Source organism: Podarcis raffonei, chromosome 15 (genome assembly GCF_027172205.1).
Source record: "Podarcis raffonei isolate rPodRaf1 chromosome 15, rPodRaf1.pri, whole genome shotgun sequence".
Classification (NCBI taxonomy): Eukaryota; Metazoa; Chordata; class Lepidosauria; order Squamata; family Lacertidae; genus Podarcis; species Podarcis raffonei.
Window position 1 is genome coordinate 724,446 of NC_070616.1, and position 20,309 is coordinate 744,754.

Below are 20,309 nucleotides of genomic sequence, written 5' to 3' on the forward strand. Positions count from 1 at the left end.
AAGCCACCATCTCTCCCAGGAGAGACACGTGACTCGGGTGCGCTGCAGGCATCAATGGTGAGTGCCACCCAGCATTTTGTCACCACCCTCAGTGGTGACCCCCGGGGCAGCCCGCACCCACTGCACCCCCCTTCCTCCGCCCCTGGCTCCATAACAAGAACGCGACAGGAAGGGACCACAGGGGGCCTGTCTAGTCCAGCCTCTTGGTCTCACAGGGACTGAACAGTTGCCTGTGACAAACCCACAAGCAGGATCCGAGCGCAATAGCATACCCTCCAATGTTTCTCTGATGAAAACAGGCACGTCCCATTCCATAATGATATTTTTACCATTTATACCCCACACATCTTACTGCATTGCCCCAGCCACTCTGGGCAGCTTCCAACACATATAAAAACAGAATAAAACATTAAACGTTAAAAAAACTTCCCTATACAGGATTGCCTTCAGACAGCTCAGGAGTCAGGTAACTCCACAACGTCCAACATTTCTCCAGTGAAAACACGGACATCCTAAGGAAAAGCGGGACATTCTGGGATCAAATCAGAAATTGGGACAGCTTCTCTAAATCAGGGATGTCCCTGGAAAATGGGGACATTGGGAGGGTCTGCAATAGCCCTCTTTTAAAGCCTTCTATGTTGGTGGCCATCCCTGCCTCCTGTGGGAGGGTGTTCCACAGTCCAACTGTGCATTGCGTCCTTCTGTGGGAGAGCGGCGCTGGGTCTGCTGCACCCCCAGGACTGTGTCTGCTCTGCCCCATGGCCAGAATTGGCCCACAGGCGACACACTCCCCATCCTGCCTGGGTGGCTGGAAGCAAGCCTCCAGGCTACAAAGGGGCTCCCCCCACACGCACACTAAGGAGTGGGGCGTTCATCCCTCCCCTTTCCAGGGGGACAGAGATGGCTGCTCCAGCCCCGCTCCCCCCGCCCCCCAGGGCGGCTGGTAATGGAGCGTCCCTCGGGCGCTTGACTCCATTAAGTGTGAATCAGACAGCCTGGACAGGGCAAATTGATCTGCTGCGCAGCCGCCCCTCCAGATTGAGAGCGGCTCTTATCCGTGCTGCCGGGGCCTCCGTGATTGGATTAGGGGCTCCTAATGGGCCAGGGCCCTGGTGCTGTCGCTGGGCTGGCAGTGGAGCTGTCAGGACGGGCGGAGGGGGCAGACGCCTGCCTGTAATCGAATCAGCAGCCGGCAGGGCCTCTCGCCTGGCTGGGCACTGGGCTGTGCGGGTGGCTGGACAACAGGCAGGCAGGCAGAGGGAGGCGATGCCAAGCAGGGCTAAACCAGCAGGGCTTAGTGTGGCCACGGGGAAGCTGCCCCCTGCTCCTGGGCTCCAGCTCTCAGAGACTCCAGGCCTGGCAAGTCAACTAGCCTGGCTGACCTGCCAGTCCTGCCTCAAGGTCATTGAGTTCTGCAGGGAAGGGGCTTTTGGCGCCTTGGTCCTGGGCTACATTAGAGGCTGCTGGATCAGGCCAATGGGGGGCCCTCTAGACCAGCATCCTGTTCTCACAGGGGCCAACTAGATGCCCATTGTGTGATAGAGCAACTCTCCCCTCCTGGGGTTTCCAGGCAGAGCAATAGGCATCCTATCACCTCTCCCATTCTGTTTCAACAGGGCCATCAGGGAAGGCAGGCAAAAGCCCTTCTTTGCTCTGAGATGGTGGAGAGCTGCTGCCAGTCAGAGAAGTGAGCGCTCGTAGAATTGTAAGGTTGGGAGGGTCCCCCAAAAGCCATCTAGTCCAGCCCCCTGCAATGCTGATCTAGGCAGACTCTGCGCAGGCCGCCCTGAGGTCCGTTGGTGAGAGCGTGGTGCTGAGAACGCCAAGGTTGCAGGTTCGATCCTCGTAAGGGGCAGCTGCATATTCCTGCATTGCAGGGGGTTGGACTAGATGACCCTCAGGGTCCCTTCCAGCTCCACAGGTCTATGGTTCCATGGCATTTGTGTCCCCGCTGCTTCGAACGCATCCCCAACAGGTGTCTGCTCATCTGAAGGAGCAGCAGGCCGTCTCGCCCTCCCCCAGAGCCCAGCTTCTCTTTCTCTCTCTCATTTAGGAAAGATCTCCTCATGTTTAATTGAAGCCTCCCTCCCTGTGGCTCCAGGATTTCGTGTCCAGGCCGCACGACACAGGCCAACGCGCCTCAGCTGCTTCTGAGATCCTTCCCCATCTCTCCAGGCGTCAGCGAACATCTCCGTCGCTCCTCGCCTGACAAACGTGGTTCCTTGAAGCCTCTCCGCAGACGATTTGTCTCACTCAGCTTCACAGGCGCCCGTCTCTTTCCCCCGCTTGCTGCCAGGAGCCGGGAGGAAGCCCCGACTTCCACAGGCAGGCTTGGCCCCCCCCCACTCTTAAAAATATATATTTTACAAATCATCGTCATTATTCCACCTGTTCCAAGGAGCTCAGGAGTGCGAGGTTCTCTCGCCCTTCCCATTTTATCCCCACAACAGCCCTGCAAAGCAGTTCAGGTCGAGAGAAGGTGACTGTGACTGGCCCAAGGTCATAGAAGGGTAGGATTAGAAGGGACCCCCCAGGGGTCATCTAGTCTAACCCCCTGCAATGCAGGAATTGTAACCCACAGCCTTGGCCTTTTCCGCTGCAGCCTCACCTGTCTGGCTCATTATTATTTATTACATATTCATCTGAGGACCACAGGGCAGTTTACTGTATCCTGCAAACACTGTCCAACTGGGTGCTTGCCAGAAACCCTTGGTCCTCCCCAGAGGCGCTAGGGGCCTGGCACACTGCGGCCTCCATTTCTGAGCCCACTTCCGTAATATTTTAGAGAGGAGGGCTTGTCCGCAGCTCCATCCGCCTCTCCCCCCCCCCCCCGACTTGCACTCTGGCACGTGCTGGCTCTCCTTTCCCCACCCCCACCCCGGCCGCCCCCTCCTCCTCCCTGTTCTCTCCCAGTGCTGAACTGCCTTCTCAGGCGGGCCTGCCATCTCTGTGGCAGCCGCTTGCTTTGATCTCATGGTCTTCCCATCCAGCATATTAAAAGTTGCAATTAGCAGCATGTTCACGGATGAGCTTGCTCTGGCGGAGGGAGAGGCTCCCCAGGAAAGCTGAAAGGTTATTCCAATAGCCGAGAGGAAGAACTTGCCAGGGGAGATGGGATGTAGGGGGATGTCTCCCATGTCCAAGGGGTGGGCCGGCTGGCCAGAAGGGTGCCGGCCCCAGGAGGAGAAGGAGGAGGAAGCTGTAACCCTTTTCTCTTGGGGTGGTGGGACCCCCTTGCAAGCAGACACACCAAGTGTTGAGTAGCATCTTCTTGGTCACTGTGAGACAGGATGCTGGGCAAGATGGACCACTGGTCTGATCCACCAGGCTCTTACGTTGTGACTCAGTGGGCCAAGTGGAGGATAAGTCTTAGCGGAGACCCACAGGGGGCCCCATCCTTCACCCCACCCTCCGGAAAATGATGTAGCTCAGGGGCAAAGAGACCTGCTTGGCATTCAGAAGGTCCCAGGTTCCATCCCTGCTGGCTTCTCCAGGTAGGGCTGGGAATGCAGACTCTCCAAATGACTCTATTTTCCAGGGACATCCTTGATTTAGAGAAGCCGTCCCAGTTTCTGATTTGATCCCAGAATATCCCGCTTTTCCCTAGGATGTCTCTATTTTCATTGGAGAAATGTTGGAGGGTATGGAGTTTTCCGCCCCCTCAGCCGTCTGAAGGCAATCCTGTATAGGGAAGTTATTTAAATGTTTTATTATGTCTTTACATATGTTGGAAGCTGCCCAGAGTGGCTGGGGAAACGCAGTAAGATGTGTGGGGTATAAATAGTAAAATTATCATTATGGAATGGTACATCCCTATTTTCACCGGAGAAATGTTGGAGGGTATGGGAATGTTGCCCATCTGACACCTTGAACATCTGTTGCTGCCAGTCAGTGCTGACAATACTAAGCTAGATGGACCAACCGTCTGGTTTGGTATAGGACAGTTTTCTCTGCTCCTAGGAGACAGAATTCCTGGGTCCGACACAAACTTTCTGGCTTCCGAAATTTCACTATGCGCTACCTACCTGCATCCCAGTCATATGGACTAGCTGCTTTGGACTAGCTGGCTGAACAGCAAAGCCCATGTGATGAGCTTGCAGAAATGCGGCAGACAGGGCCTTCTTGGGGGTGGCTGCTCCCAGGTTTTGACACTCCCTCCCTAGATAGACCAGACTGGCTTCCTCCTTGCTGTCCTTCCTCCGGCAGATGAAAAGTGCTGATTCCAGAAAGGGTTTTGGGGAACTGGCTGTTTGTTTTTTAAAGGAAAGGTCTCTGAATAGTGTGCTCTGCTGCCTTTTGCATTTTATCTGCAGTTTCATAGACCTGTTTTTACACCAGATTGATGCCTTTATAGTTTCAATTGAACTTACAGAAGTTTTTAGCTTTCTGTGCATTACCTGTTTTTAATTTTTGTGAGCTGCCTTGCACCCCCAGTTCTGGAGGAAAGGTGGGGTGTTGATTATGGAATTGTAGAATTGTAGTGTAAGAAGGGACCCGAAAGGGCCCTTTAGTCCAACCCCCTGCAGTGCAGCAATAATAATAACTGAAAATGAAAGGAGGGTGGGCTTGGGACAGGGACGTCCTGCAGCAGCAGCAGCAGCAGCAGCAAGTGCCGCCCACTGGGCTTGCTGGCCAGCCTCCGCTACCATGGCTCTGGAGCGCCAGCCCTGCGAGCCCTCCTGGGTTCATGCCAGGCTTGTCACAAAGCGCCGGCTCTTCTGACGGTGTCTGGGCCTGATAAAAGGCCCTTGAAAGGGGCCGCACAAAGCCCAGCCACGCTTCAGAAGGAGAGACGTGGCCACAGATGCTGCCGGCAGGATAAATGCTATCAGGAGCCATCAGATGGCGAGTCGGCCCCCCTCCCCGCCCCCCACTTCCAAGGTTCAGCGCTGGCTGGCCCCTCCTCTGTCCCTGACAAGGCCTTTCAAAGGCTCCCGCAGCCACAGCACCTCTGGAGATGGAGGGGCGCATGTCTCCTCCCTCCGCTTTTAATTAGCTGCGCCTGCCCTTTCTCTCTCTGCCAGGGCCAAACCCCCCTCCCTCCCTGCCCAGCTCGCTTTCCATCACTTCTTAATTTCCTGGAAACTTTTGCTAGATGGACTTGAAGCAGCAGCAGCAGCAGCAGCAGCTGGGCAGCTGCCCAAGGAGAGCCAAGAGCCTCAGGTTGGACCAGCCCCACAAGCAGAGGCTGGTCACTATGTGGGGGGCTGCTGTGTCCCCATCCCAAATAAGAGGTTTAGGGCTGCTCAGGTTGCTTAGTTTTTACCACCCTGCACAGAGGGGCTGTTTGATATCCTGGGTCCCTTAAGTGGCACAGAGTTAAACTGTGGAACTCCCTCCCACTGGATGGCTTTAAAAGAGGATTGGACAAATTCATGGAGAAGGAGGAGGAGGGGGCTACCAAGGGCTACTAGCCAGGATGAGCTATTGCTCTGCCTCCACAGTCAGAGGCAGGAAATTATTCTGAATCCCAGTTTCTGGAAACCCGGGGAGGGGAGGGGAGAGGGCTGGACTAGATGGGTCTCTGGCCTGATCCAGCAGCCAGAGGGTTGCAGCATTGGCAAAAGATTCCTGGTTCACCCCCACCACTCCTACCCCTGCTTTCTTCAAGTAGGGCTAGGGAAAAGTTCCTGTCTGGAAAGCCCCTGAGAGCTGCTGCCAGCCAGGTTGACAGTACTGAGCTACATGGACCAATGGCCAGACTCAGTATGGCAGTTTCCAAGGTTCCCATTTAGAAACATAGAATTTTAAAGTTGGAAGGGACCCCAAGGGTCATCCAGTCCAACCCCCGGCAATGCAGCAATCTCGGCTAAAGCATCCATGACAGAGGGCCAGCCAACCTCTGCTGAAAAATCTCCAAGGAAGGAGAGTCCACCACATCTTGTGGGAAGCTGTTCCACTATCAAGCAGCTCTTACTGTTGAGTCAGAATCTCTTTTCTTGGAGCTTGAAGCCATGGATTCGAGTCCTACATTCCATAGCAGGAGAAAACAGGCTTGCTTCATCTTCCCTGTGACAGCCCTTGAGATATTTGGCCATCCTATCTCCTTTCGGTCTCCTCTTTTCCATGCTAAACATCCCCAGCTCCTTCAACCGTTCATCATCAGGCTTGGCTTCTAGACCCTTGACCATTTAAGCCAGCCCTTTGTGCAGAAGCAGGAGGACTGGAATCTCAACTTTATTTTTAAGGGAAGAGCCGCGGCTCAGTGGCACAGAGCACCTGCTTGGCATGCAGAAGGTGCCAGGTCCAATCCCTGACAGCATCTCTGGCTATGGCTGGGGGAGATTTCCCTGTCTGAAATCCCAGAGAGTCGTTGCTGCCCGTCCGTGTAGACAACAGGGGTGGGTGAGACCCCGCTGCCTGAAACCCTGGCTGGGCCAGCGCTCTAAGGCAGGCTCCTATGTTCCTATTCAATTTAGCTTTTATTCAAATGCATGAGGACTAGCACCTTGCTTTGTTTTTAGGGAGAGGTTTTAGCTCACTGGCAAAGCCTTTGCTTTGCATGCAGGGGCTCCCTGTTTCAGTCCCTAATAACATCTCCAGGTAATGTTGGGGGAAAGACCGAAACCTTGCAGAGGCGTTACTGCCAGTCAGTGTGGACAATACAGAGTTAGTGGTCTGACTCTGTATAAAGCAGCTTCTTATGCTCCGCACCAGCGGCGGCTGCTGCTGCTTCTGCTGCTGTTGTTGTTCCTAGAGAAGCCTCTTGAGGAGAGAGGGAAGGAGGAGGGAAGGAAATTTCTGCCCACGAATTGCTGCACTACTAGGTGCCCAGAAGGCAACAGAGATCCTTTGAGACAGGAGATCCCCTGAGGCCAAGAGGCAGGTCTGAGCATCTTGCTCCTCCAAAGGGAGAGGTGCCTCCTGCCCCCCCCCACTTGCAAGACCCGTCTGGAAAAAAGCAGGAAGGGGAAGAGGCTCAGCCTGTTTGAGTCCAGGCGAGGAGTCCTGGGCTGGAGTGTCCCCAGTGGCTCTGCTTGGAGGCTTCCAGCATGCGGGGAGATCCACCAGCTCTTCAGCAGGGAGTCATTCCCCTTATCCGACTGTTCCTGCAGTTCCGCCTGCATCAGAATGGCCACTGGCTGCAGCAGGATCAGGCCAAACAGGACACATACACCCCAGCCCAGCCTCCGGTTCTCACAGTGGCCAAATGCCCCAAAGAATCTGGACCAGAGGTTTTTCTGGCTTGGAGCTGATGGGAGTTGTAGTCTGAAACATGGCTGTGCTCCCAAGGGCTGATGGGAGTTGTAGTCTAAAAATATGGCTGCTGGCTGGAGTAGAAGGGATTTGTAGTCCAAAATATCAGGAAGGCACCAGTTTGGCAAAGGCTACCACATGCCACGTAGCATCAGCCACCAAATCGTCTTGCATCAGGAACCAGTCCCAAGTTTCTCGGGGTGCGACTAAAGTGAGTTGCATTTCTGGCACTGGGTGGGAGTACAAGATCTGAGGCCTGTTTGTTCATTTATTGTTATTTTTATTTATCTCAAAAGATTTACCTCCCACATCTCTATTCAGAAAGCCTCCAAGGCAGTGTGCACATTTAATAAGAATGTAAAATGATTTTTTTCTTTACAAAAATGTAATCCATAATACAGTTTCTTTAAAAATGACATACATAGCAAGTAAACAGAATAAGAAATGGAGCCTCGCCTGCTCAGAAGTCATCCCTGCTGGGTGTTTGGTGAGGCTTTGTTACTCCTGGGTAGATGCACCAGAAGTCAAGTAGTCAAATGCTGGGTTATTTTCAAAGGCTTAAGATTTTTTAAAAATAAAAAGCCATTGCTCAGAGCCCAAGAGCCATTCAGTTTCACTCCAGGGGCTCTTCCTGGTGGAGAGTATTCCCCAAACGGGGCTACACCCAAAAAGGCCCTGCCCTGCTCACCGCCAGCCAAGTATTTCTGCAGAGCAGAGAGATGACAGAGGAGACACAGCCTCAATTGAGGGAGTTGGGGATGTTTAGCCTGGAGAAGAGGAGATTAAAGGTGACCACATCAAGTCTCCTCTCAATATAGTGGTACCTTGGTTTTCGAACAGAATGCATTCTGGGAGGCTGTTTGAAAACCAAAGCACGACTTCCTATTGGCCGCAGGAGCATCCTGAAGCCAATTGGAAGCTGCGCTGGACGTTTGGCTTCCGAAAAAGTTCAAATACCGGAACACTCCCTTCCGGGTTTCGATCGCTTTGGAGCCGATTTGTTCAGGTGCCAAGGTGTTCGGCTTCCAAGGTACGACTGTACCTCAAGGTCTCTCACATGGAAGAGGGAGCATGCTTGTTTTCCGCTGCTCCAGAGGGGAGGACCTGAACCAAAGGATTTAATCTTCAAGAAACTAAACATTAGGAAGAACTTTCTGATGTTTTGACAGCAGAACGGACTCCCTCGGGGTGTACTGGTCTCCTTTTCCTTAGAGGTTTTTAAGCAGAGGTTGGGTGGCCACCTGTCAGGGGTATTTTAGCCATGATTCCTGCATTGCAGGGGGCTGGGCTGGATTTCCCCTTCTCTAAAAGAAACCAAGATTCCAGTCCTCTTGGTTCTGAATGGAGGCCAATTTGCAGCGGGTCTTGCCCTGACAGCCGGCCCATCTGGCTCAGTACCGTCCACGCTAAAGGAGAAGGGGCTCTGCAGGGTTTCGGAAGGGAGCCTTTCTCTCAGCGTCCCTGGGGGCATTCTGCATGCCAAGCATGTGCTCCACCCACTGAGCTGCAGACCCTTTCGAAAGAGCAGAGATGGGGAGAGGAGGCAGGAGGTGGGGCTGGGCAGGGCCTCTTTCTGTCAGATCAAGCAGGAGAGGAGAGCCCTCGGAGGCAGGTGCTCTCCCCCCGGGGGCCAAGGCAGACGCTGCCCCCTGCTATGAAGGCCCACATCCTCTTCGGCTGCAGCCTCTGCCGGGGTGGGAGCAGGAGCGAGCGGATGAACCTGCCGGAAGAGCCATTACTCTCCTTCCGTGCACATTCCCCAATGGCCGCTTAGACAGCCAGGTGGATCGGTGCTAATTTGTTTTTGAGGAGCAGGCATCTGCTGGCTCCATAAGAGCGCCTGGCCTTGTGGGGGCTGGGTTCCCAGGCAGCTTGAGGGGGCAAAGGAGGCTACTGGCTGCCCCCAGCCAGCCGTCAGGGAAGATGTGATGGGGGGAGGCTCTGCTCCCAACCCCCCCCAGCCCCGCACAGATGCCTGCACGATGCTTCCTCTTGCTGGCAGCGCTGGGGGCGGCTGGCTCCTTGCATTAGCTCCCTTTCAGTGTCAGAGGCGGTTAAGGCCCTGGGTGTTTCTGCCTGCCCATGCCAGCGGCAGCCTGTTGCTGGCCGTTCCCAGAGAGGGACAGCAGCTCAGCAGGGAAGGACGCCTGCTTTGCATGCAGAAGGTCCCAGATTCAACCCCCAATGGCATCTCCAGCAAGGCCGGAGGAGACAATGTTGTGCCTGGAGTTCTGCTGCTGCCAGTCAGTGTGGACAGTACTAGGTGGGCCAAGGTTTTGGCAATGTAGAACTTCTCGGTGTGTGCATTTTTATCAAAGGCTGCAGGCAGCCCTGTGCAACCCTACTGTCTGCGCACAAGCCATAGGTCTAAAGCACATGGTTTCTCCAAAGAACCCCGAGAACCACAGTTTGTTATGGGGGCTGCTGCTCTGAGAGGGGTAAATGACAGGGGCATGGACATGCTGTGAAGCTGACATCCCTGTTCAGGGAAGTTTTTAATGTGTGACATTTTAATGTATTTTTAATCTTTGTTGGAAGCCGCCCAGAGTGGCTGGAGAAACCCAGCCAGATGGGCGGGGTACAAATAATAAATTTAGTAGTAGTAGTAGTAGTAGTAGTAGTAGTACTGGAAGATTCAGGAGAGATAAAAGGAAGGACGTATTAATGCAGCACAGCGTTAAACTATGGAACTCCCTCCCACAGGAGGCGGGGATGGCCACTCAAGTGGATGGCTTTGAAAGAGGCTTAGATGAATTTATGGGGGGGGGGTATTGATAACTCTGCTCTGCCTCCACAGTTGGATCTGAATCCCAGTTGCTGGAAACCACATGAGGGCAGAGATGCTCTTGTGCTCAGATCTTGTTTGGAGGTTTCCCACTGGGGCATCTGGTTTCATAGAGTTGGGAGGGACCTTGAGGGTCATCCAGTCCAACCCCCTGCAGAGCAGGAAAACGCAGCTGTCCCTTATGGGGATTCAACCCGCAACCTTGGCGTTCTCAGCATCCTGATCTATCAGCCGCTGTGAGACTAGGATGCTGGACCAGATGGCCCCTGGCCTCATCCGCAGGCTCGCCTTATATCCTTAGGAAGCTGCCTGCTTGCCTTAAATGCGCCACCGTCCTTCCACGTGCAGAGCAGGGCTGGGCTACTTGTCCATCGACCTTTCCGACTGTCGCAGAGGTCCCAGGCCGGCCGGCAGGAGGCCAGGATGGGCCAGGAGCTGCGGGAAGGGAGTCGAGGCTCCTCCTCTGACTCGCCCGGTGTCCCCTTCCTGGCGCCCCGATGTCCCCGAGCGGAGCAAGGAGGGAGATGGTCTCCTGCGGAAGCGCCTCTCCTTGGTAACTTCATCCTTGAGATTGAAAGCCTGCGGTTGGCGGGGGGGGGGGGAGCTGGTGGCGAGGAAAGAAAGCCCTGGGAAGAAATCGCCCCAGCCAACTGACCCGCCCTCCCATTCCCCCCCCCCCGGAAGGCCAAGCCCGGAGTGGAGGCTAATCCGTCCACCGGCGTTCATTTGTCTGGGTCCAAGGAAGGGCCCCGCGGGGAGGTCCTGGGCCAGGCGAGAGGAAGCTTGAGTTTCAGCCTGCGCTATTGATTTCCCCCATTATTACAGTATGGGATTTATGGCTGGCTTTAAAACTGCAATAAGTGGCAAGCTGAAGCGGGCGGGGGCGGGAGGAGCCTCAGGACGACCTTTGGAAGACGGCGCCCCCTCCCTGTCCTTCTCCCCGCACCGACTCTCCTTGCTTCCTCCCAGCGGGGTGGGACGCAGGATGAGGCCCCCGCGCGCTCCAGATCCCTCGCCGCTGGCAAGGGGGAGCTTTGGCATTCGGCAAGAGAGAGGCTCCCGTTCTTCACGCACCCAGAGTCCTGAGGCAGCCCGGAGCGCATCTGTGGGGCGTCTGTGGCTGCCAACCAGAATGGCCTCGTTCTCCATCGGTGGAGGCAGTAAGGTCCTGCTTGCCGGTTTTTCGTTTTGGGCATCTGGCTGGCCACTGGAAGAGCAGGATCCTGAGCTAGATGGGCCACTGGCCTGATCCTGCAGGCTCTTCTGAGGGGCTTATGTCTGTCTCCTGGTCTTGCTCAAAGCACTGCCTGCCTGGAGCTGGGCTGGTGTGGCATGTTGTTGTTTAGTCGTTTAGTCCTGTCCGACTCTTCGTGACCCCATAGACCAGAGCAGGCCAGGCACTCCTGTCTTCCACTGCCTCCTTCGAGAACACTGTCCAACCATCTCGTCCTCCGTCGTCCCCTTCTCCTTGTGCCCTCCATCTTTCCCAGCATCAGGGTCTTTTCCAGGGAGTCTTCTCTTCTTCAGGATCTGTCCTTCCAGTGAGCACTCAGGGCTGATTTCCTTCAGAATGGAGAGGTTTGATCTTCTTGCAGTCCATGCAAGGATCAACCTCTGACTTTTGCGCGTCCAGAAGGTGGCCTACGGTACAAAGGTTAAGGGTCACCTCCATGGCTGCTCCCTCCCTTGTCTCTGGCATGGTGCTCCTGGAATGGGGTGAAAGGGGGCTCTCCGCCCCTCCGCCCCATTTTCCATACTGGGGAAGGTGGGGAGGGGGGAAAGGTGGTCTCTGCCCTCACAGGCAAACCCAGAATAGCCTTTCTCCTGGACAGGGAATCCCTGGATTCCAAGGCTATTCAGACTCAGTTGGGCAAAAGGGGGGTTCCCCCCCACCCCCATTAAATAGTCCTGATGTTTCCCCCGGGACAAACAAGGCAAGTAGGTTGGTGGCCCCAGAGCCCACCCTTCTGCCTTTAAGGTCATAATTGCCATTAAAGCCACAGCTTGCCTAACCAAATTATGCAAAGACAAAATTATCTCCCGTGATTTTTATGTTCCAGAAACTGCTGGGGCGATTACTGGGGGATTGGAAGCAGCTGTCACTCTATCAGAAACTATAATTCCAAACAGCTGGGATCTGTCAGTTATTTATGACGCCGCTCTGCGAGGCGAGAGGGAAGGAGGGAGGAGGGCGCATAGGCTCCACATCTTCAGGCCACACGGAGGCCCCGGACTCTGGCAGGCAGATTCCAGGCAGCTGGGGCGGGTCCTCCTTCCCCTATCAGGCAGCAGGAGCAACATGGGGCCAATGCAGAGATACCCCTACTTTGTTTTTGTTTAGTCGTGTCCGACTCTTCGTGACCCCCTGGACCAGAGCACGCCAGGCCCTCCTGTCTTCCACTGCCTCCCACAGTTTGGTCAGACTCATGCTGGTAGCTTCGAGAACACTGTCCCACAATCTCGTCCTCTGTCGTCCCCTTCTCCTTGTGCCCTCCATCTTTCCCAACATCAGGGTCTTTTCCAGGGAGTCTTCTCTTCTCATGAGGTGGCCAAAGTATTGGAGCCTCAGCTTCAGGATCTGTCCTTCCAGTGAGCACTCAGGGCTGATTTCCTTCAGAATGGAGAGGTTGGATCTTCTTGCAGTCCATGGGACTCTCCAGAGTCTCCTCCAGCACCAGAATTCAAAAGCATCCATTCTTAGGACCCCCCAAACAGAAGGCTTGCAGCATTAGGGAAACAGGTGAGTAAGAAGCACGCAGAATGCGGACAGAGGAGAGTCTCTCTCCTATCGTAACACTAGAACAGCGGGGCATCCAATGAAACTGCATGTGGGAAGATTCAGGAGAGACCAAAGGAAGGACTTGTTCACACGGGGCAGTGTTCATCTGTGGAACTCACACCTGCAGGAAGTAGTGATAGCCGCCAACCTAGATGGCTTTAAAAGAGGTTGGGACAAATTCGTGGAGGAGGATAGCACTATCTGTGGCTGCTACCCATGAGGGCTCTGCTCTGCCGCCACCACAGGAGGAGAGAATAATAATAATAATAATAATAATAATAATAATAATAATAATAATAATAATAAATTTATTATTTATACCCCGCCCATCTGGCTGGGTTTCCCCAGCCACTCTGGGCGGCTTCCAACAAAAGATTAAAAATACATTAAAACATCGGTCATTAAAAACTTCCCTAAACAGGGCTGCTTTCAGATGTCTTCTAAACATCAGATACCGTATTTTTTGCTCTTTAAGACTCACTTTTTCCCTCCTAAAAAGTAAGGGGAAATGTGTGTGCGTCTTATGGAGCGAATGCAGGCTGCGCAGCTATCCCAGAAGCCAGAACAGCAAGAGGGATTGCTGCTTTCACTGCGCAGCGATCCCTCTTGCTGTTCTGGCTTCTGAGATTCAGAATTTTTTTTCTTGTTTTCCTCCTCCAAAAACTAGGTGCGTCTTGTGGTCTGATGCGTCTTATAGAGTGAAAAATATGATAGTTGTTTACTTCTTTGATATCTGAGGGGAGGGCATTCCACAGGGCGGGCGCCACCACCAAGAAGGCCCTCTGCCTGGTTCCCTGTAACCTCGCTTCTCGCAGGGAGGCAACCACCAGAAGGCCCTCAGAGCTGGACCTCAGCATCCGGGATGGATGATGGGAGTGGAGACGCTCCTTCTGGTCTTCAGGCCGAGACTGTTTAGGGCCTTAAAGATCAGCACCAACACTTTGAAATGTGCTCAGAAACGTACTGGGAGCCAATGTAGGTCTTTCAAGACCGGTGTTATGTGGTCTTGGCGGCCACTCCCAGTCACCAGTCTAGCTGTCGCATTCTGGATTAGTTGTAGTTTCTGGGTCACCTTCAAAGGTAGCCCCACGCAGAGCGCATTGCAGTAGTCCAAGTGGGAGATAACCAGTGCATGCACCACTCCGGCGAGACAGTCTGCGGACAGGGAGGGTCTTGTGCTCACGTCTTGCTTGCAGGTTTCCCAAAATGTGCACCTGGTTGGTCACTGTGAGAGCAGCTGGCTGGGCTGGATGAGCCCCTTTGGCCTGACCCAGCAGGCTCTTCTTTGGTTCTTCCCAGACCACCCATCCATCAGCTGAAATCTGTACAGATTTCACCTTGAGAGACCGTAAGAATTGTCCCACATCTCGATCAGAGCCAAGTGGCCAGTCTGGTCCAGGCTCCTGCTCCCCCGGGTGCCCCAAGGGGAAGCCCACAAGCTGGCAGGGCCTGAGCGCAACACTCTCCCCTCCTGCGGATCCCAACCACAGGTATTCAGAGGCCTCCAGCCGAGCTCCGAGATTCCCTCCTGGGACTAAGGGGAGGTAGAAGGCTTCTTTCGTGAAAACGTGGGCTGCCAGCAGCTCTTAGAACCACTTGTACGAAAAACAGGATGTGTGTGTGAGTTTGTGGTGATATATTCACAGAGAGACTGACTAATCAGGGACATTTATCTATTTATTTATTTATTTATTCATTCATTCATTCATTCATTCATTCATTTATTTTTGATTGATTGATTGATTGATTGATTGCATCTGCATCCCACCTTTTCCCCCCAAGGAGCTCCAGGCGGTGTGCATGGCTCTCCCCTTTCCCACAACAACCCTGTGAGGTAGGTTAGGCTGAGAGAGGCAGGGGCTGGCCCAATAGCACAACCTATGAGCTCCATGGCCGAGTAGGGATTGATTGACGAGAAGGGTTTTCCCAAAGCCAATTAAACCTGATTGATTAATTGAGTCGACACCGCAGGCTCCGCTTACTCTGACTCCTCCCGCTAAGGAAAACGAGGGTGCCGATGGGGAGAGAGCGATGCTGAACTTATGTCCCACCCAGGCAGGTCTGGGGAAGACCCCAGCCGTAGACCCTGCAGAGAGGTGGGGCGGGGGGGGGGGGAGCATTGCTGCCAGCCAGTGCTGACAACACTGAGCTCAATGATGTCTACTAAGGCAGCTTTTGGAGTCTGTCCTGGGGCAGAGAGGCCCACCTGGCTGACTGGAGGCTGCACTAGCCCCGCATGGGCGCCTTTGCCACTCTCTCTCAACCCCTCTGTTGTGCTGGAGCTCTGCCCAGCCCAAAGTGGCAGGAGCGGCAAACTCTCTGCTGAGCTGTAAACAAGGCAGAGGCTGTTGCTGCTGCTGCTGCTGCTGCCTGGCCTCTGCAGGGACAGCCCCATGGAGACCGTCCCTAGAGCTGGGCCAGGTGCTTTGGAGAAGGGAGGGAGGAGCTGCATCTCCAAGGCCTGTGCCCAGCACCTCGCACGGGGAGAGCATAATCAGAAGAGGCTGCTGGATCAGGCCAAAGGCTCTCTGTCCAGTCCAGCCTCCTGTTCTCACAGTAGCCTCAACAGGAAGTCCACAAGCAGGACTTGAGGGCAACAGCATTATTACCTGGCATCTGGAGGTAGACTGTTCCTGGGCATGGAGGTTCTGCTATCACAATAGGCCTGCTGCATCAGCCCAGTGGCCTGTCTAGTCCAGCGTCCTGTCCTCACAGTGGCCAACCAGGTGCCCACTGTGGTTTCCAGCAACTCAACTGGTATTCAGAACCAGCAGCAACCCCTGTGAGGGGCAGGTAGCACCAGCCCTGTGATGCAGGCCAAGCACACAAGATCTGCTCACAAGGTGGGCTTTCCTCCTCCTCCTCCTCAGGTGGCTCATGAGCTGCCCTGGCATGCTGCAGCTGGTTAAGGAGACCCCATTCCCTGCGCATGCATGCACAGATATGCACCCTACATCTGGGACTGCTGCTTTGGCCCATCTGCAAACCCCTCATCTCCCAGATGTGTCTTCCCAGGGCCCTGAAAAGGGACCTTATGCTTCTGCACCTGTTCCTCCCGGCCAGGCTGGCACCCCAGGAAGGAGGGAGAGCGAGGGAAGGAAGGGGGTCCTCCTCTCCCCCCCCCCCCACTGAGCACGTCCCTCTAGTAGAGTCTCCTAACGAGGGAGAGTCCTAACGAGGGAGGCGGCGCTCCTGGCTGTCCAGAGCCAGAGATAAATTGTTTCAAGCATCCATTAAGCAATGCCTAATTAGTGCCCAATTAGAAGAGTCACGTGGGGTGCAGTTCGGACAGGCTTGGGAGGCAGACCTGAGTGAGGAGGGGAAGCCGGGGGGGGAGAGGGAGAGCAGGGTGCAACACTGGCTCAAACCCCACAGAACCCAGAGACTGGCAGGGCAGTGTGGCATCTCTAGAATCTGCAGCCCTGTGCATGTGTTCCTGGGAAGGAGGAGAGGCGGAGGAGAATCCAGCCCCTGCTTGGCATGCAGAAGGCCCCAGTGCCAATCCCCCCAGGCGCCTCCCGTTTAAAAGGGTCAGGAGGCAGGTGAAAAGGCTCCCCTCCTCTGCCTGAGATTCTGGAGAACTGATGGGGAGACAAAGAGAGCTCTCTGCATCTTAAGGAAGGACCCCAGCCCAGAAGCCGAGAACACGTGCTTCACATGCAGAAGGTGCCAGGCCCAAACCCCAGCAGCTTCCTGTTTCCTTCCTGAAAGCAGCCCCTTCATTCAGAACCACTTGGCATGCAGAATGTGTCCCAGGCCACGAGGGCAGCCTCCACTGGCAGGTGAGAGGCAAGGCCTCTTCCTCTTTACTGGAGCCCCTGCCAGCCAGAGGAGACAATACTGGCCTAGCTGAACAAGCAGTTTGACGTGCTATGAGGCGGGCAAGGACCACTGCTCAGTTCCAAGAGTAGCTGCTTGGCATGCAGAAGGCCCCCTGTTTCAATTGCTGGCATCTCCAGGTCGGGCTGGGGAAAATGCTGCCAGTCAGTGCAGGCATTCCTGAGCCAGAGGGACTGCTGAGACAGTTTCGCTGGTTCAAGACCAATTTCACCCCGTGTCTCGGTCTCCTCTGCAGTTGCTTGTCTTAGGTGCCAGAGATTCTGCAGGGACAGAGGCTGGTGCTCATTGCCAGGATACCTGTTCCCCCAGAGTCCTCCTCCGATGGCCAACTCTCAATTATCACCAAGCGCAGAGAAACAAGGAAGGAAGGAGGAGTTGGCGTCTCAGAGATCTCAGCTTGCTTACCTGCTTAAAAAAAAAACATTTCAAGGTGGCAATCTTCTAGCCCTCATGGTGGCAGGGAAAACAAAAGCACAGGGAAGCCAGGAGGAGGAGGAGGCTTGTTTCTGGCCACAGAAGAATAAATTATGTAAAATGATAAGCACATCAATGCGCATCGCGACGGCCTACTTTGCATAACTTGCTCTGGATTTTCGGCTTCTCCTTGGCAGGGAATGTGGGTTTTTTAAAAGCGCGGCTTCGCTGTCTGTGCAGCCCTGGGCTGAGGGGGGGGAGGCAGAGGTGGAGGAACCGCGCAGGGATCCTGGGTGCAGAAGGAAGACACACACACACACACCCAGCCGGAGGAGAGGAAGAGGCCTGTGTCTTCGGAGGGGGGCGCAGGCGGAGCGGTGTGCGCGCCTGACTTGCCTCTCCAAGATTGCGTTTCAGATCCACGCAGAGCAGGCCTGAAGGGCTGGGAGGAGGCGCTCTCACACCACTGAGTGCATCGCTTTCCGTGCCTGCTTGCACCAGAGCCGGGAATGCCTGATGCGGAAGGACAAGCTGCCTGCCTGCCTGTGCTCTTTGGGCTCCAGGCGGAACTGGGGCGGTGGAAAAGGAGGGCCTGCCCTCCGCCCTGAGAGGGAAACTGAGGCCTGGGACGGGCACTAGCTCCCTGGAGAACAGGAAGAAGCTGACAAGCTTTTCACGGGTGCTGTTGGCCACTGCAAGCATGCATCTTCCTGAAAGACTGTGCGGTGTAGTGGTTAGTGTCAGATGAGGGCCTGCCTCTCAGCCTGACCTACCTCTCAGGGTTGTTGCGGGATTGAATGGGGGGGGAGAACCCCTCTTGTGCTTTCGGTAAGAAGAGGCTGCTGGGTTAGGCCCACGGCCCATCGGGCCCAGGCTCCTGTTCACACAGTGGCCAACCAGATGTCCATTATGAGAAAGCCCCAATCAGGATTCGAACTCTCCCCTCCTGTGGCCACGGGCGTTCAGAAGGGCCGCTGCCTCTGACTTCTGCAGGCAGGGTGGAGCCATTGCGGCCAGGAGCCATCAGTCGCCCTGCTGTCCAATATCCTTTGAAAGACATTTGGGTTGATTACAAGCTACAAGGATTTGTTGAAATGGTGCAGTTAACAAATACCCTGAGAGGCAACTCAAAACAAAAAATTATGGGAAAGTGGGATAGATATAAAACATATGTTCAAAAATACAGTAAAGGTTCGCTATCTATGCTAGCATTTGATTGACATTGGAGTGAGACTGAGTTGAGAAATAAGACTAAGAGCACATATTGATATAGGAATGTATTAGATAATATGTAAAGAAATATACAATAATAAGAGTACATTCATTTGTAAAAAAGGAATATACAACAGGAAAGACAGGAAGTCTTGGGTGTTGGTATGTATACGATTTGGGGGGGATTTGTTTTTGTTTTTTCCCTTTGTTCTTTCTTTTTTGTTTCATTTTCTTTCTAGGTATATAAAATTTGTATATAATTTTTGTATACATGTTGGAAATTACAGTATATTATAGTAAGTCCTGTAATGTAATATGACAACGTTTACCGATATAACATAAGAATGTTAACAAATAAATAAAATGCAAATAAATAAATAAAAAATAAATACATTTGGGTAGGTGGGCATCACTGCCTGCTGTGGGATGGAGTTCCACAGTTTAACTCTGTGCTGAGAGTTTCGGAAAAGCCCAGGGCATCCCCCCCCCACCTCTCTCTCTCTCTCTCTCTCTCTCTCTCTCTCTCTCTCTCTCTCTCTCTCACACACACACACACACACACTTTTCAGCCTCTCAGGGGCTCCCCTCAGCAACAGCCCCAGAAAGTTTTCTGGGAGGCTTCACATGGGTGTCTTAAGTGTATATATATATATATATATATATATATATATATATGCGTGCACCACAAAATTTAAAAAACCCAAATGGCAATTAGGAGTGCACTGGAGCATCTTGAGCAGTCGGATGCTATGGCAACCCTGGTGCCACTTGGCAAAGGGCAGGGCATTAATATTTCAGAGCATAAATAATGAATGGCGGCAGGAGGGGGGGCTGCTCTGGCCTTGATCCCGTTTCTCCGGCAATATTCGGGAATGCAATGCCCAAGAGGCCACTTGGAAAGAGGAGCTGTGGCTCGTGGGCACCCGTGGCAGGAGCCGGGGGAGCCAGCTGGGCAGGCTGGCCACGGGGCAGGGGGTGCCACCAGAAGGGGAGGGGGGCTGGGCACGAAGCCAGGCTGGCAGGGGTGCTTCTTGCGGGGTGCCAGCCCTGCCACTCAGCCCAGTCCTGTAAATTAACACCAGAACTTCCCTTCAGGATCAGGCCCATGGCCCATCTAGTCCGGCATCCTGTTCTCACAGGGGCCAACCAAATACCCCAAAGCAGGATTTGGACCTGAGAGCAAGTCTTGGCCCTGCTGGGGTTTCCAGCAACAGAAGCACAGTTGCCTCTGACCTTGGAGAAAGACCATTGCTATCCTGGCTAGGAGCCCTCCACAAAGACTTCTCCTCCTCCGTGAATTTGTCTGATCCTCTTTTAAAGCCATCTCTATTGGTGACCATCCCTGCCTACTGTGGGAGGGAGTTCCACAGTTTCACTGCATGAAGGAGAACTTCCTTTCACGTGTCCTGAGTCTTCCGACATTCAGCTTCACTGCATGTCCACAAATTCCAGTGGTGTGAATGAACCCCCCAAAACTGCCATTTACCCCTCGCAGATCTACAGCTCCCGGCACCCATAACAAACTGCAGCTTTTGGGACATTTGGACTTAAAAGGAGTAAGAAACAAGATTCAGGCTCCACTTTTAAGTATGGAGGTCTGGCTGGAAGAAATATGGACCCTATCGGGACAGAGCTTCTCCGAGGTCTGGTGTTTAATATTAAGGACTATCAAAAAAACCGGCAGAGAGGAATTGAGAGAGAATTAAGAGCCTCGGACGTGAGGTCTCCAGGCTGATAGTAGACTAAGACTGATGGATATTTGTTGGGGATTGAAGCCGGGAAAGGGTGGGGTGGGGTTTGGGAATCCAAAGGGTGCAGAATAATAATCTGTTTTTTTTATTTTGTTTTGTTATTAGTATGAAAATTGGGGAATTCGTGGAAGGGAATTTGGGTCGACTTTAGAAAAAAGTTCTAAGAATGAGCACTGATGTTTAAATACTGATGTTTATAAGTTAAAATTGGTTTGTTTTTAAATGAATTAAATATAAAAAGGTCAAAAATTGGGGACAAGAACTTGTTGAATTAACAATTTGAATTGGAATATAAGAAGGGGAGGTGTGGGGAAGTCAGGGAAATATGTTA

The 20,309-nt window shown here is 53.6% G+C and overlaps 1 protein-coding gene across 2 annotated transcripts in view; it reads left to right on the forward strand.

The window, feature by feature from the left end:
- RTN4RL1 (reticulon 4 receptor like 1) overlaps positions 1–20,309 on the forward strand; it is a 60,660-nt gene that overhangs the window by 37,418 nt on the left and 2,933 nt on the right. Inside the window, exon 1 of one of the 2 annotated variants that reach the window (XM_053366727.1) lies at positions 10,388–10,535. The exons of the other annotated variant lie outside the window; for it this stretch is intronic. Within the exon in view, the coding sequence (XP_053222702.1) occupies positions 10,406–10,535 (130 nt within the window). The 5' untranslated portion in view covers positions 10,388–10,405. Of the gene's footprint in view, positions 1–10,387; positions 10,536–20,309 lie in introns of those variants that run through there. 2 annotated transcript variants of the gene reach the window in all.